This window comes from Cryptotermes secundus, unplaced genomic scaffold (genome assembly GCF_002891405.2).
Source record: "Cryptotermes secundus unplaced genomic scaffold, Csec_1.0 scaffold280, whole genome shotgun sequence".
NCBI lineage: Eukaryota > Metazoa > Arthropoda > Insecta > Blattodea > Kalotermitidae > Cryptotermes > Cryptotermes secundus.
Genome location: NW_019720566.1, coordinates 2,251,600 through 2,265,551, shown reverse-complemented (window position 1 = coordinate 2,265,551; position 13,952 = coordinate 2,251,600). Strand labels below are relative to the sequence as shown.

General features: G+C 37.3%; 1 protein-coding gene across 2 annotated transcripts in view; it reads right to left on the bottom strand.

Annotated features, from left to right (window-relative positions):
* Positions 1–7,057: 7,057 nt before the first annotated feature.
* Positions 7,058–13,952, bottom strand: part of LOC111868517 (NAD-dependent protein deacetylase sirtuin-1) — a 32,138-nt gene continuing 25,243 nt past the window's right edge. For both annotated transcript variants that reach the window (XM_023859216.2, XM_023859228.2), the window contains exon 11: positions 7,058–12,522. In XM_023859216.2, the coding sequence (XP_023714984.1) occupies positions 12,272–12,522 (251 nt within the window). In that variant the 3' untranslated portion in view covers positions 7,058–12,271. The remainder of the gene's footprint in view (positions 12,523–13,952) is intronic.

The following is a 13,952-nucleotide window of genomic DNA, read 5'->3' as shown; positions in this document are numbered from 1 at the left end:
TTCTGGACACTATTAATTGCTGAGAATCTTTAGCCTTGGGTGAGACAGAAGCCTCTCACCACATATGGCATGGCCAGAAATTGGGTGAGATAACCTCCATCAATGAGCTGCTGAATATTAGTGTTGTAAGCTGACAAACTATGGTTTTTGTAGCCCAGATACTGGATGAAGCATTTTTTGTTAAAATTTTCAATTGGGACAGAATAAACTGAAAATGGGTGCTGCCTAATATAGTTCCAACAATTTAAATTAATGAAACCTTATATCTTCCAATACCAAATGACCTTTGATCAATTATAACATCCTGTGCGTTCCCGTCATTATCACATCAGTATCCCTACACCTTGAATAAATGGTTAGTTTGCAGATTCCAACCTTCTGAGATTATTAGGCTTCCAGTGAGCTATGAAATAACGGTAGCAGAATCTGCCAAGGGGTCCACAACAGTACAATACATTCAATGCTGTTTCTTTAGAACTCTTGACACTTACTATAAATTGAATCAAAATTTCTTTTTAAGTGTAAGTGTATAAATTTAAAAATGTAAATATACCAATATTAATGCCACAAATCAAACTTACTTTTAAATATGGTGACCCACAACTGTAGGTGATTCATAAAAGTATTCGTTAACAGGTTAAACATATGTTCAGATTTTCCAGCTCTCTCTCCTGGAAAAAATTTTGTGTCCAAAGTGCAGAAGTGACCTTTTAGTAGTCCTGTCACATATTTCAACTGGTTTCTATTGAACAGCAAATGTTCTTCTGTCCAGTTATGCACTTTCCACATTTCTTATGCTCCTGCAGTCTCCTGTAAAGTCTGCCTGACAACACCCAAAGACCTGCCACACACGGGGCCCAGTCATACAAATGGTATTTCAACCCGCTTTGCCAGTTCAGTGTTTGGTATCCCCAAGAATTCCAACATTCATGTCAGTTTTACCCTGTTCTCGTTTTTGTACAGTAATCAACTTCTGGGAGAAATCTGTTGTATGCTGTAGGTATATATGAAGCACTGGTTATGGCTAACTGATGTGGAAAAAAAAAATGAAATTCAAGACTCTTTGTGTACAACCCAAAATCAAACCTCATTTAAATCCACCAAGCAGTTACAGAGATGAAACATGCAGGTGCAGGTGACCTGATTCTGTGTCAAGTTTATGGAATGAGTGCAACGAGCACAAAATTGATTTAGAATCTGGGAAGTGCGGAAGTAAAAGGTCTGGGAATTTGAATCCATTCATGCATATGTGAAACTTACCATTACATGCTGCAAGCCTACTTGGAGAAAATGAGAATGTTAGGACTTGATTAATTTAATCGCAGGTTTAACAGGAAAGAAACAAAAATAACATCCATTTTATTGAATTATTTAAGCTTTATAAAGTAGTATTACCACAAACTGTTGGAAAAAATGCTTGCTACTTCCAGGTATTACCTTTAAAGAAATAAGATCAAAACAGACTATGTGAAAGATACCATAAACAGCTCTGCTATGCTGGAGAAACCATCATTTTTCACTACAAAATCAAATAAGTTAAACAACTGTATGTCCTTACACTTATAAAAAACCTAATTTTCCTCCATTCTTTACACATATAAACACAGTATATATCAGATAAATTAAATGCTACATTCTACTTAACAGAAACGATTCAGATATACAAATAATAGTAAAAACATATTTTACAGGTTCCATGCACAAGAAATGGGATTTATGCATATTATGCATGACAGACTTGCAAAGAGAAATAATTTCAATAAAATACTTCACTCACTTATTTTTCTTTCACCAGATAATAAGTTATTTAGTGTTAGTGATCAAAAGCAACCTCTGAATTTGATTTAACCCTTTACTGCCAAGGCTACATACTACGCTAGAACCGAACACTAAAAACAGTGAACTCTGTGCCCAAGATATGAAGCAGATGCGACTGAAAACATGATATTTCACATGTCATTCCATAACACATGAGAGAAAAGGAACTTCTGCCATATAAGATTGTGTTCGATGAAGCAGAACCTGTCTCACCAGCTAAACTGATCCACTGGCAGGGAAAGGGTTAAATTACACAAGCAGATACACGAAAAATAAACACAAACTATATATGATAATTATATATATTACTTTGATATAAAATTATTACCCTTCACATCACATATAACAACTTTTCAATTCATAACAAAAAGCTGGAGAGGGTGAACAAAGTGTGACAACATTACACAGAATGGACAGATAACCAGAAAACTACTTCACTACATCTTTAATCTTATTGCTTCAGAAAATACTCAGTCCATCTGAACACACAAACATACATAAAATAATAAGAATTTACAATGAATACGGTAGTCATTTATATGAATATGTTTCGTAATATTCTGCTGATAAAACTTGTAAACTATTTTGAGCCCAGCATAATTACAAGATATAACAGTGGATATAAATATATATATATACATAAGATGTATGTACCTAAAATACACATTGGACAGATTCAGTATGTCGTACTGTACTGCAAGTACAGGAAAATCTCCCACAATTCAAACTTGCATTCCTTGGAAACAGTGCTCTCTGTATTCTTGTGTAATGTATTACATGCAGTAAGTGGTTCATGAACACTCTGAGGTATGAGAATATTTTCTGAGTTGGTCAGGGGAAATATGCAATAACTGATGTTTTCTTTGTGTGGTGTAATATCACATTTAATCAAAATTGCAAAAAATAATGGCATGGCTAGTGCTACTTTGTTTATATGTATCTGAATAGTTCTACTTTTCTATAGTTAGTTTCACTGACAAAAGTACACCTAAATTCAACATCTTTCTTTTCATACTACTAACTCCATGGAGCAGTCCCCTTTTTCAGAAGCTAACAGCTGCTCACCTAATCAAGAAAGGTCCAGCATTTTACGCAACCCAAAGGCTCATTATCATGTTCACTACAGCCCACCACTGGTCTTGATCTTCAGCCAGTTGAATCCAGTCCACAACACCTCACCCCAGATAATTTCGTTATGATTCATTTCAATACTATTCTCCCATCTATGCCTTATCTGCTTACTTCAGGCTTTACTACCAAAAGTTTATATGCAGTTCTCTTTTCTCCCATGTGTCCTATATGCTCTGTGTACTCATCATCCTTGACTTGATCGTCTTAAGAATACTGCACGAGGAGCAAAAATTATGAGCTCATACAGAAAACAAATTCATGGAACATCATATACAGATTTAATTGGACATCTAATTGGGGAAAAACATATGGCAAAATCTCTCCAAGAAAGGTAAACACAGTGGGGATTCAAATATACTATTCTAGGTTTTGAACGAATGAGTGAAACACGGTCTGATAACGATAGCAGCAAGTCAGTGGGTAACAGACACATTGGTAGGTGGTTTCATCAAAGGGTTTGCCATGAAAAAGTTTAAAAAGAAACATTTTCTTTGGAAAAAAGAAAAGTTTCTTGGTGACAACTGGTCATGTAAGAAATTTGAAATTTAAATTCTCTAATGCATAGGTAAGCTGTCTGGCACTAGGCATGAATGGGGAATGTGAGGGGTTCTGTAACATGCTCACCATGATCAGTCACCATCATGAGCGATGTATTCTAGGTTCTTGTTAATCAGTTTACACAATTATGCATTCTTGTGGTATGGGAGATCACCCTGCATGAATCAAAATGAAGCTATTATGTTATCAAACATCACTAAACTACTTGAATCAGAGACCTATTTGCATGGGAACAGATATAATAAATCCAGAAACAAGTACATCAAAATGTATACATTCTTGTTCTATTTTCCTGAGTAGTAACTTTTTTTTTGGAAAATGACAGCGTCTCAAAAAAAAACTTTTCCAAAAAACTGGAGTGTCTTGAAGTATACAAATCTGTTCTCTGAACACATTCTTACCAACTGTTCACTACAAAATCCCATAATACATTATGGTTGAATACCACAAATCAAAACCATCATAACTGGTTCACACAATCTAACTTTAAAATTTATCCGAAAGCAAAACGGTAATTTTTTTAAAATTGTACAATTTAATATCATTGTTTGTTCCTTTATGGGTCAAGTTACAAGCTGTAATACAGTCCATTACCTTTCCATAATTAGGCAGGTTGTCTACCACTGTTACAATAGTGTCCCACAGAAAATATTTCCAGAAGTCAAAATCGTATCAGAGTCCTCCATAAGCTGGTAAGCAGAAATTGCAGTGCAGGGCTCAAAGGATTGTAATGATATATGGCTTTAAAGAAAGGTCACTAGAATAGGCATTTCATTTGGGTAAACCTGAATATTACTCCCATACATTATGAACAGGAAATTTTCAACATCAACAAGAATATAGTCTAATAAAGGGATCACAGAAGAGAACATGAAAGTATACATGACAAATGGATTATCCCTGAACTTGCAATGCACAAGTATAATAAGTCTGACTGATGATACATCTTGAGCTTCATATAAATTTTCTATGAAGAAAAAAAAACTCTTGCCTCAATTTTCTAATAAATGCTAAAATCACTTATAAATAATTTATATACTAGTACATGTAATCACTGGCCTACTATTTCTGCCTAAATCTAATTAAGATGCAAAATGTTTTACTCATCACAATTTCAATCCTTTCAAACAGAAAGAAACCAAGTCTACTTTCTTTACCTTGCAAGCAAAGAACAGTTCAAAGCAATCTTCATGTTTCTATGAGCTCCAAAAAATTTAGAACAAGTAACCAATTTTATAAAATTTGAGATTCAGGTTCTTTTTAAATATCACGATTACAGTCTTTGGCATTGTGATGCTATGTAGTTCGGTGTTTCAGAAGAACCTGCTGCCTCCATTCTCAGTACTGAAGTACCTTCTGAATGCAAGAAAAATACAGGCATACCTTGTTTTATTACGCTTTGCAGATACTGCATTTTTTACAAAATGAAGGTTAGTGACAACCCTGTGTCTAGCAAGTCTAGCGGCTCCATTTTTCAAGTAGCATGTGCTCACTTCCTGTGTCTGTAACAATTTGGTAATTCTCGTAATATTTCAAACATTTTCATTATTATTATATCTGTTATGGTGATCTTTGATGTTAGTACTGTAATTGTTTTGGCATGCTGTGAACCACACCCATATAAGACAGCGAACTTAAATTGATAAACGCTGTGTGTTCTGACTGCTCCACCGACTGGCCGTTTTCCCATCTCTCTCCCTCTCCTCAGACCTCCATTTTCTGAGACACAACAATATTGAAATTAGGCCAATTAATAACCCTACAATGGCCTCTAAGAGTTCAAGTGAAAGGAAGAGTCACATATCTCTCTTTAAATCAAAGGCTAGAAATGATTAAGCTTAGTGAGAAAGGCATGTCAAAAGCTGAGATAGGCCAAACGCTAGGCTTCTTGCATCAAACAGCCAAATTATAAATGTAAAGGGAAAGTTCCTGAAGTGCTGATGTAAAAGCTGCAGTAAGTTATCGAGAAGATCTTGCTAGGACAATTGATAAAGGTAGCTACACTAAACAACAGATTTTTTATGCAGACGAAACAGCCTTATATTGCCATCGAGGATTTTCATAGCTAGAGAGAAGTGAATGCCTGGCTTCAAAGCTTCAAAGAACAGGCTCCCTCTCTTGTTAGGAGCTAATGTAGCTGGTGACTAAGTTGAAGCCAACGGCCGCGCCATAGCTCAAGCGGTTAGTCGCTGGCTTCCCACCGCGGCGGCCCGGGTTCGATCCCGGCTCTGGTCAAGTGGGATTTGTGGTGGACAAAGTGGCGTTGGGGCGGGTTTTCTCCGAGTACTTCGGTTTCCCCTGCCAATCTTCATTCCACCAATTGCTCCACAATCACCCTCACCTATCATCTCCGCTGGTACAATAGGCCATAAGTGGCCGCAGTACAAGGGACTTAGTCCCACCCCACTAGCAATAAAAAATAATAAAAAAAAAAAGTTGAAGCCAATGCTCATTTACCATTCTGAAAATCCTAGGGCCCTTATGAATAATGCTAAATCTATTCTGCCTGTGCACTATAAATGGAACAACAAAGTCTGGATGACAGCACATCAGTTTACAACATGGTTTACTGAATATTTTGAGCCCACTGTCGAGACCTACTGCTTAGAAAAAAAGACTCCTTTCAAAACATTACTGCCCATTGACAATTCACCTGGTCGCCCAAGAGCTCTGATGGAGATGTACAATGAGATTAATGTTGTTTTCATGGCTGCTAACACAATATCCATTCTGCAGCCCATGGATAAAGGAGTAATTTTGACTTTCATGCCTTACTATTTAAGAAACACATTTTGTAAGGCTATAGCTGTCACAGACAGTGATTTCTCTGATGGATCTGAGCAAAGTAAATTGAAAACCTTCTGGAAAGGATTCACCATTCTAGATGCCATTAAGAACATTCATGATTCATGGGAGGTCAAAATATCAATATTAACAGGAGTCTGGAAGAAGTTGATTCCGACCCTCATGGATGACTTTGAGGGGTTCAAGACTTCACTGGAGGAAGTAACTGCAGACATGGTGGAAACAGCAAAAGAAGTAGAATTAGAAGTGCACTGAAGATGCAACTGAATTGCTTCAATCTCATGACAAAAACAGATAAGGATAACAGATAAGGAGTTACTTCTTATGGATGAAGAAAGAAAGCAGTTTCTTGAGGTGGAATCTACTCCTGATGAAGATGCTGTGAACACTGTTAAATGACAATAAAGGATTTAAAAAGCATATAAACTTGGTTGATAATGTGGCAGCAAAAGTTTGAGAGGGCTGACTACAATTTTGAAACAGTTCTTCAAACAGCATCGTATACTACTGAGAAATCTTTCATGAAAGGAAGAGTCAATCGATTCAGCAAACTTCAATGTCGTCTTATTTTAAGAAATTGCCACAGCCACTCCAACCTTCAGCAACCACCATCCTGATCAGTCAGCAGCCATCAACACTGAGGCAAGACCCTCTATCAGCAAAGAGATTACAGCTTGCTGAAAGCTCAGATGTTGGTTACCATTTTTTAGCAATAACGTACTTTTTAATTAACGTATGTACACTGTTTTTTTTAGATATAATGCTATTGCACACTTAACAGTTTACAGTATGGTGTAAACACAAATGTTATATGCACGGGGAAACCAAAAAATTCACGTGACTTGCTTTATTGTGGTAATCTGGAACCGAACTACAATATTTCCAAGGTATGCCTCTACTTTTCTACTACCTTGAAGGAGAAAGCAGGCTCCTCTGAAGTAGTATCAATCTATCAAACTACATGGCATCACATCCCAGAAGACGACATGAAATTTTGTATGATGACAGAACTTTGAGGTATTTTTTGTGGACAATATAAATAAGAAATACAACATTTTTATTCACTCTTCCATTTTTGAGCAATAACTGATGAACTATTGCCACTAGGAGCATGTGCGATATGGTACAATGTTAGATCATAACTACCATTTACACCTACACACTTTGTATCAACCTTATTTGTATTTCTTTAAAAGTGACAAAGACTGTGATAGGGTGAATATCTGAAGTTATGTTTGAAAACTTTCAGGCATTGGCAATCTTTGTCAGTAGAAGTTGTTATACATCTGGAAGTATTTTAGGAAATTTGAAATTCAGCTTCAGAAATGACTTTATCATGTTCTTACATAATTCAGTGGAAGAAAACATGTTCATAGAAAAATCTGTTGAAGTTTGAGATGGGGAAACCAGAGAAAATGACTTGAAACAAAGAATTTAAGATGTACACTTGATAAAACATAATACCTGATGCTCTTGAATTCTGTAGCACAAGTCTGATACAAAACACTAAACTTCTTGTATTATTATCAAAATTTGCTTCAGGTGTATGTCCATAGTCAGTTTCAGCACTCAGCATAACCAATCGGCATTACAAATGAATTTAACTCAATTATATAACATGCCAAATTTGGATATCTGAAATTTGAAACCTTTATAAAAATCCTATGTTTGCTATGAAACCAGTGAATATAGTGTGTAACAATCAGTAAAATAATATTACAAAAGAAACAGCACTGGTATATGCTTCAGTTCCTCAATAAATCACAGTAACACACTGGGTCTGAAAATTAATATGTAGGCCTCCTCTTTATGTTTACATGTCATATGGTAAGCTTCCACTCATGGTAACACTGATGGTGGCACGAAGCTCTTCCATTTCTTCATGCTACTGGTTGCTCCAGAGGGTTCCACCCACTGCAGAATGCCTTCACAAGAAGCAGGGGTTTCATCACAAGTTTCTCTGAACTTCCTTTGAACTTCTGTATGTTTTGTGTCTTCCATCCACAATATACACACACAACCGTCTGCTGGTTGCATTCCATTCTTTGTGAACTGACTGATGACATTCAGTTTGCCGTGTGCATATATCCACACATGATTGGTACAACATATAGCAAAATAAAAAGGTTCAGATTTTTTCTTTCATATGGTGAAATTGCAGGGCATGTGGTAACATAGTTGGTTGAGGCATTATGCTACAAGCTGGAAGGTGGTGGGTTCAAACCCCAATGTGGCAGATTTTTTTTTCAATTTACCCAATCCTTCCAGCTTTATTCATTTGCACAATAACAATTTTTAAAATGAAGTTACTCTTCCTCAGACAACCGCAAAGTCCCGCCATTGTACTGTATCCACATGTAGTTAAATCCAAATTATACCAAAGCTTCTGACAACAATTCAATGAGGCAATAAAGCAAGTTCTGTTATGATTCCAATCATCCAGTTCATCCAATAATCTTTTATTTAGAATTCAACTTTCAAGTGTTTGGAGGATAAAATAACATATGATGCTACCAGCTTTTATCTTCATCACAGATTCATATTATACATACTAGATTAGTTTTCTTTAAAATACCTTCAGTTACAAACTTTTTGACCTTCTTAGTCCTTGTCCACATGGTCGGTGAAAACGTTTGAAGTAGAACCACAGGGCAGGCCTCAGATTATTCTGAAGTGTAGTAAGGCGATAATGACAGCTTGGAGAGGACTCTGAGAAATACAGGGGGCATATTATCATGTATATAGGGGATGCATGCCAAACTTCTCCATTATATCTTCCCTCGTCAGAAATCCAACATGTTTAGAACAAGAGCATAAGTGTTCTGCCCCCCAGCCCAACATATCCTCCACAAGAGATTAATGTCTTATTACAATGCAGTATAATTAGATGCCCCTCTTTTGCTTAACATGCAACATATACAGTGTAACTGCTTTAAAGTGATCCTGTCAGGTTATAGTTGCGTTTAAATCCCATGACAAAGGGTTACACTTGTATACGTTTTACTTTTTAGTTTTGTTAATGTAAAGCAGTCCACCATGAGCCTGGCTAAACAAACAAATCTGCCAAACAGATATTTTCATGAAGTTCCAGTGTTTAAAGGATAAGGAATAAAACTACTTTCAGTATGATCTGTCATGTGTCAGGCTACAAATAAATACTATACCTTCAAACAGCAGGTTAGGCTTACAACTTATGTAGACTTATTTACATTTGTTTACATATGACAGCTCATTGTTTCTAAATCATAGCAAAACTCAAAAGCTGAAGGTTACAGTATCTCATTATGAGAACTGTCGTTATTTCAGCAGCCTTTCTCCTATTCAGAATTGTTAATGACACTCAAACACTGCTAGGGACCTGGCAAGGCAATCAGGACATTGATTCCAACCCTCATCAGGTATATTTCAGCAGCCTTTATGTTGGTTGCCCAATGGATGAAGTGCCCTATGAAAATAATCTCTTCTCCAGAACCAAATGTACTTTCTTTCAGTCACAGTACCACTGCAAAACACTGTCCCATTTTGAATGTACCACAAAATAAACACATAGTTCCATTCTTAATGGACCAAGACAGCAATTAACAAGGGTTATAATATGATATATGGTTGGGTTCAGGAACATTGCAAGTAAAATGATAGCCTATTCATTCTTCTCTTTCAATCACGTCACTCAGACAAGTACAAAACTTGCATTATATCATTTGGAATATTATGACTGAATGTCACCATCGCTCACTCATCCTGGTGATAAAAATGTGAGATCAATAAATAATTGACCATAATCGAATGAAAGATTAATGCAAAAACGTTCAGCCATAAGAGAAATAAGAAGCATCACATATGAAATAGGAGTCAAAATTATTATTCTTCACAACTAAAAAAGGCAACAACAGAAAGAAACAAGGCACACTTTACACATCTGTTTCCTATTATATAATGATTATGTGTACTTCGTTCATGTAACTACAGATCTTCCCACTCATGCACAGACCAATCATACTTAAATGAAGAGAAACTTCTTAAAAAATAATAGCTTAATAATCTCTGCACAAGTCTTATTTCCACACAACCCAATGCAATATACGTACAGTGTGTCCACGAAGTCCTGTCAGGGTTTTGCAAAATTGTGGCGCGCAAACAAACTGAGATAGCCACATGCGGTTTGTAGCAGATGATAGTGAAACTCTCGAAGTTTTTTACTGACCTCAGTAGACCTCAATGTGTACTTTCTTGGTAGCATGGAGAACGTCCAGACGATATTTGAGCTCTTGCCATGTTCTGTGGAGCATGTCCACTGGAATAGCCGAGATCGCATTCCTGATACAGGTCTTCCAGTCATCAAGTCCATTAACTGGTGTTCGGAACACACTGCTCTTCACCTAACCCAACAGGAAAAAATCCGCGTTCCTAGACAGAACATTTCCAGGAAGATGGATCTGCAGAGTCCAATGCCTTGGCCTCCACATTCACCAGACATAGCACCACTGGATTTCTTCCTGTGGGGTTATGTGAAGAGCAATGTGTTCCAAACACCAGTTAATGGACTTGCTGACCTGAAGACCTGTATTAGGAATGCAATCTCGGCTATTTCAGCGGACATGGCAAGAGCTCAAATATCATCTGGACGTTCTCCGTGCTACCACAGGAGCATACATCGAGTTCTACTGAGGTCAGTAAAACACTCCCAGAGTTTCACTATGATGTGCCGCAAACCGCATGTGGCTAGCTCAATTTGTTTGCATGCCACAATTTTTCAAAAACCTGACAGGACTTTGTGGATACACTGTACACACTTTACACTATATATAACCTGCAAATCATGTTTTTTTTTTAATTTTTCTTTAGTATTTTATGTTTACATAAGAATGAACAAGCCCTGCATTTATTTTTGTACATATTCCTGTGCTCATAATAAAGTTACACTGTCATTCATCAAAAGCAACTCAGTGTGCAGTAGCAAATAAATACAATAAAGCATGGCAGGGAGAAATTACTTGATATGTGCTACTGCTTTTACATTAGGCCAGAGTTTATGTTCTGGGAACACTAATTCAAACACACATTCCAATATCAATAACAAAACTGGCATGGAAAGTACCAAACCCTACACTTTATGTGAATTATAATTTGGCACTATTTCTGATTATTGCCAGAGATTCCAGTTACCCCATCAGTGTAGACAGATGTACCACACATGCCTTAGATTTATGATACTGTCATTAATTAAATGAAACTCCAGGCTATCAATCAAATACTACACTGAAATCCTCAGAACACTATCTTTTATACTCCCTGCTGGTGGTTTCAAGTATGACCCCTACCGCTTGTGACAGAAATGTAGAGATAATAATTTCACTTGTTTCTAATATTTTGAAACCAATGTTGTATGGAAAAAATGGGGGGAACTGCCTTGCTTTATAGAAACTATGACAAAAAAATCCTATCTAAAATGTACTGTAACTCTTTTTCTTGCATCTCCGGCACCGACAGAGGCTTCAACACCACAGATAATTCAATCATTCTTCAACAGACTTCGTTAGCTTCAACTACTGTGTTCTCATATTACTATGGTAAGAAAGCTTGATGTCTGAGAGCTCTAATGCAGACTGGGTTGATTACCAGGCAAAAAAAAAAAAAAGAGGAGTAATCACATGTAGCAGTTTCACCATACCATGTTATGGACAAATCACACAGCTAACACGTCAGAAACTATTTATTAATGCATATTTCATCAGCAAATTAACACTACAAACAAGTACTTACACAAAATTTGGTGGAAAAAGCTACATGTATTCCCTACATCACTGTATTCATGACATTCTCTATAATGGAGACATATCCATTAACTGATTTAGAACTTTCTCACTAAAGTGCATCAGTATGAATAACAATGCCACTTATGGATCTGTTGTCATTAATTAACAATAATTTTGGATTGCTATTGTGTGCAATGTTAACATCAAGGGCATCTGCCATTGACTGGTTTGTTTGGAACTGCAGAAGCTATGTCATCCCAATATTCACCATCTTCCGCATCTTCATTGTCACTTTCTTCTGCTGAAGAGTTGTTGGCAGAATCACTTGAATTACTGCAGCTGCTGCTACTACTGCTACTGCTGCTACAGGATGACTGTTCTTCATCAGGATCATAGTACACTTCAGCTCCAGGGAAGATGTAGCGGTTTGGGGTGAGAAGGAAGTAGGTGTTCTCTGTAATACAAACAATGTCAAGCTTATTATCGTACTTATTCAGCCGCAAGACTTTACTGCCGTACAGAACTCAACTATGTCATGGGATCACTGAATAATTTCTCCTCCCAATTAGGCCTACTCTGACACCATTCTATTAATGTCTCCTTTGAAAATCAGATTCTAGAGTACTGATGGATTATGTTACTTCAATGAATTCAGTAGTCAGAATTTTAATTGGCAATGAGCTGATATATGATGTACAAGGGACATTTAAAAAATGTCTTCTACGTTATCAGTACATGCTGCAGATACAACATATCAATAAAAATCATGTCACAACATACTGTCATGTGGTGATAAGAGACAGGGTTTGGGTTGGTAATCAGATTTACTGGACCCTTAAACTACTTGTGACTATATTTCACAAATCACTATCACACACAGACTAGTGTTCTCAGTCATGGTCTTCACTGTGCTGCTTGGCAGCTTCCAACAGCGGACTTCCCCTTTTCTCTGGGTTCCCAAACTGTCCTGTGCTGCAGCTACTGCAACTCTCAACTGACTGTATGCCTGCAGACTCTCTTGACTCTCATAATGCCAGGTGGTCGTTATATAGCCTAGGCACTGATGATACAGAAAGCACTGATTTCAGCAGCTCTTCTATTGTTGCGTGCGTGTCTGTTGTGGCCATCACATGATGGCTACTGAGCCATTGCCTAGCAACAGGCATGTCTGCAGAGCTGTTCCCTAGCAATGGCTATTTCTGGTGGCTTTATATCTTTCCCCTACTTTACATAATCATCAAGGTAATAGCACTTCTTTCAATGTGAGTCAGACGATCAACTGCATCTCTATAATTGTCTCTACTTGGATGGTGTAATGATACTGTTACTTACTAATGGCATCTGCAACTTCAGAGATATTCCTTCACCCAAGCAAACAAAAGCAACCACATACGGATATGAGTAGGAAGTAAGGAGGGTTTGCCAGCACCTCCCAACTTCATGCCAGCAGCCAACTTTGTGCATCATGACAGTGATGGGTCGTTGCCTTGTTCTGAAGAAAATGTCATGTTTCAGCAGGTCTAGTTGTTTCTGATGTAAAGCAGGTTCTCCCTGGTCATGTAATGCCATTTCATAACATGCCACCAACAGTGGTATGAGGTGATTTGAACACACAAGCCTCTTGATGGCTGAGTAACACAGTATCTGCCACTGCCAGAATGCTGTGGCTGTATAATTCAAATATCTTCTATAGTAAGAGGGGGCCACCACTCAACACTTTTGTCATAGTAGTCCAGAGTCAGATGAATGCATTCATGATACCAGTCACTGTCAAAATGTAATCAAGGAATGCATCTCTCCCCCTCAGCCAACACTGGTAGCAGGTGGTGGCCAGCAGCATGCTGAGCATGGTTTAACATATGTGGAATCCACATTGCCCAGCTC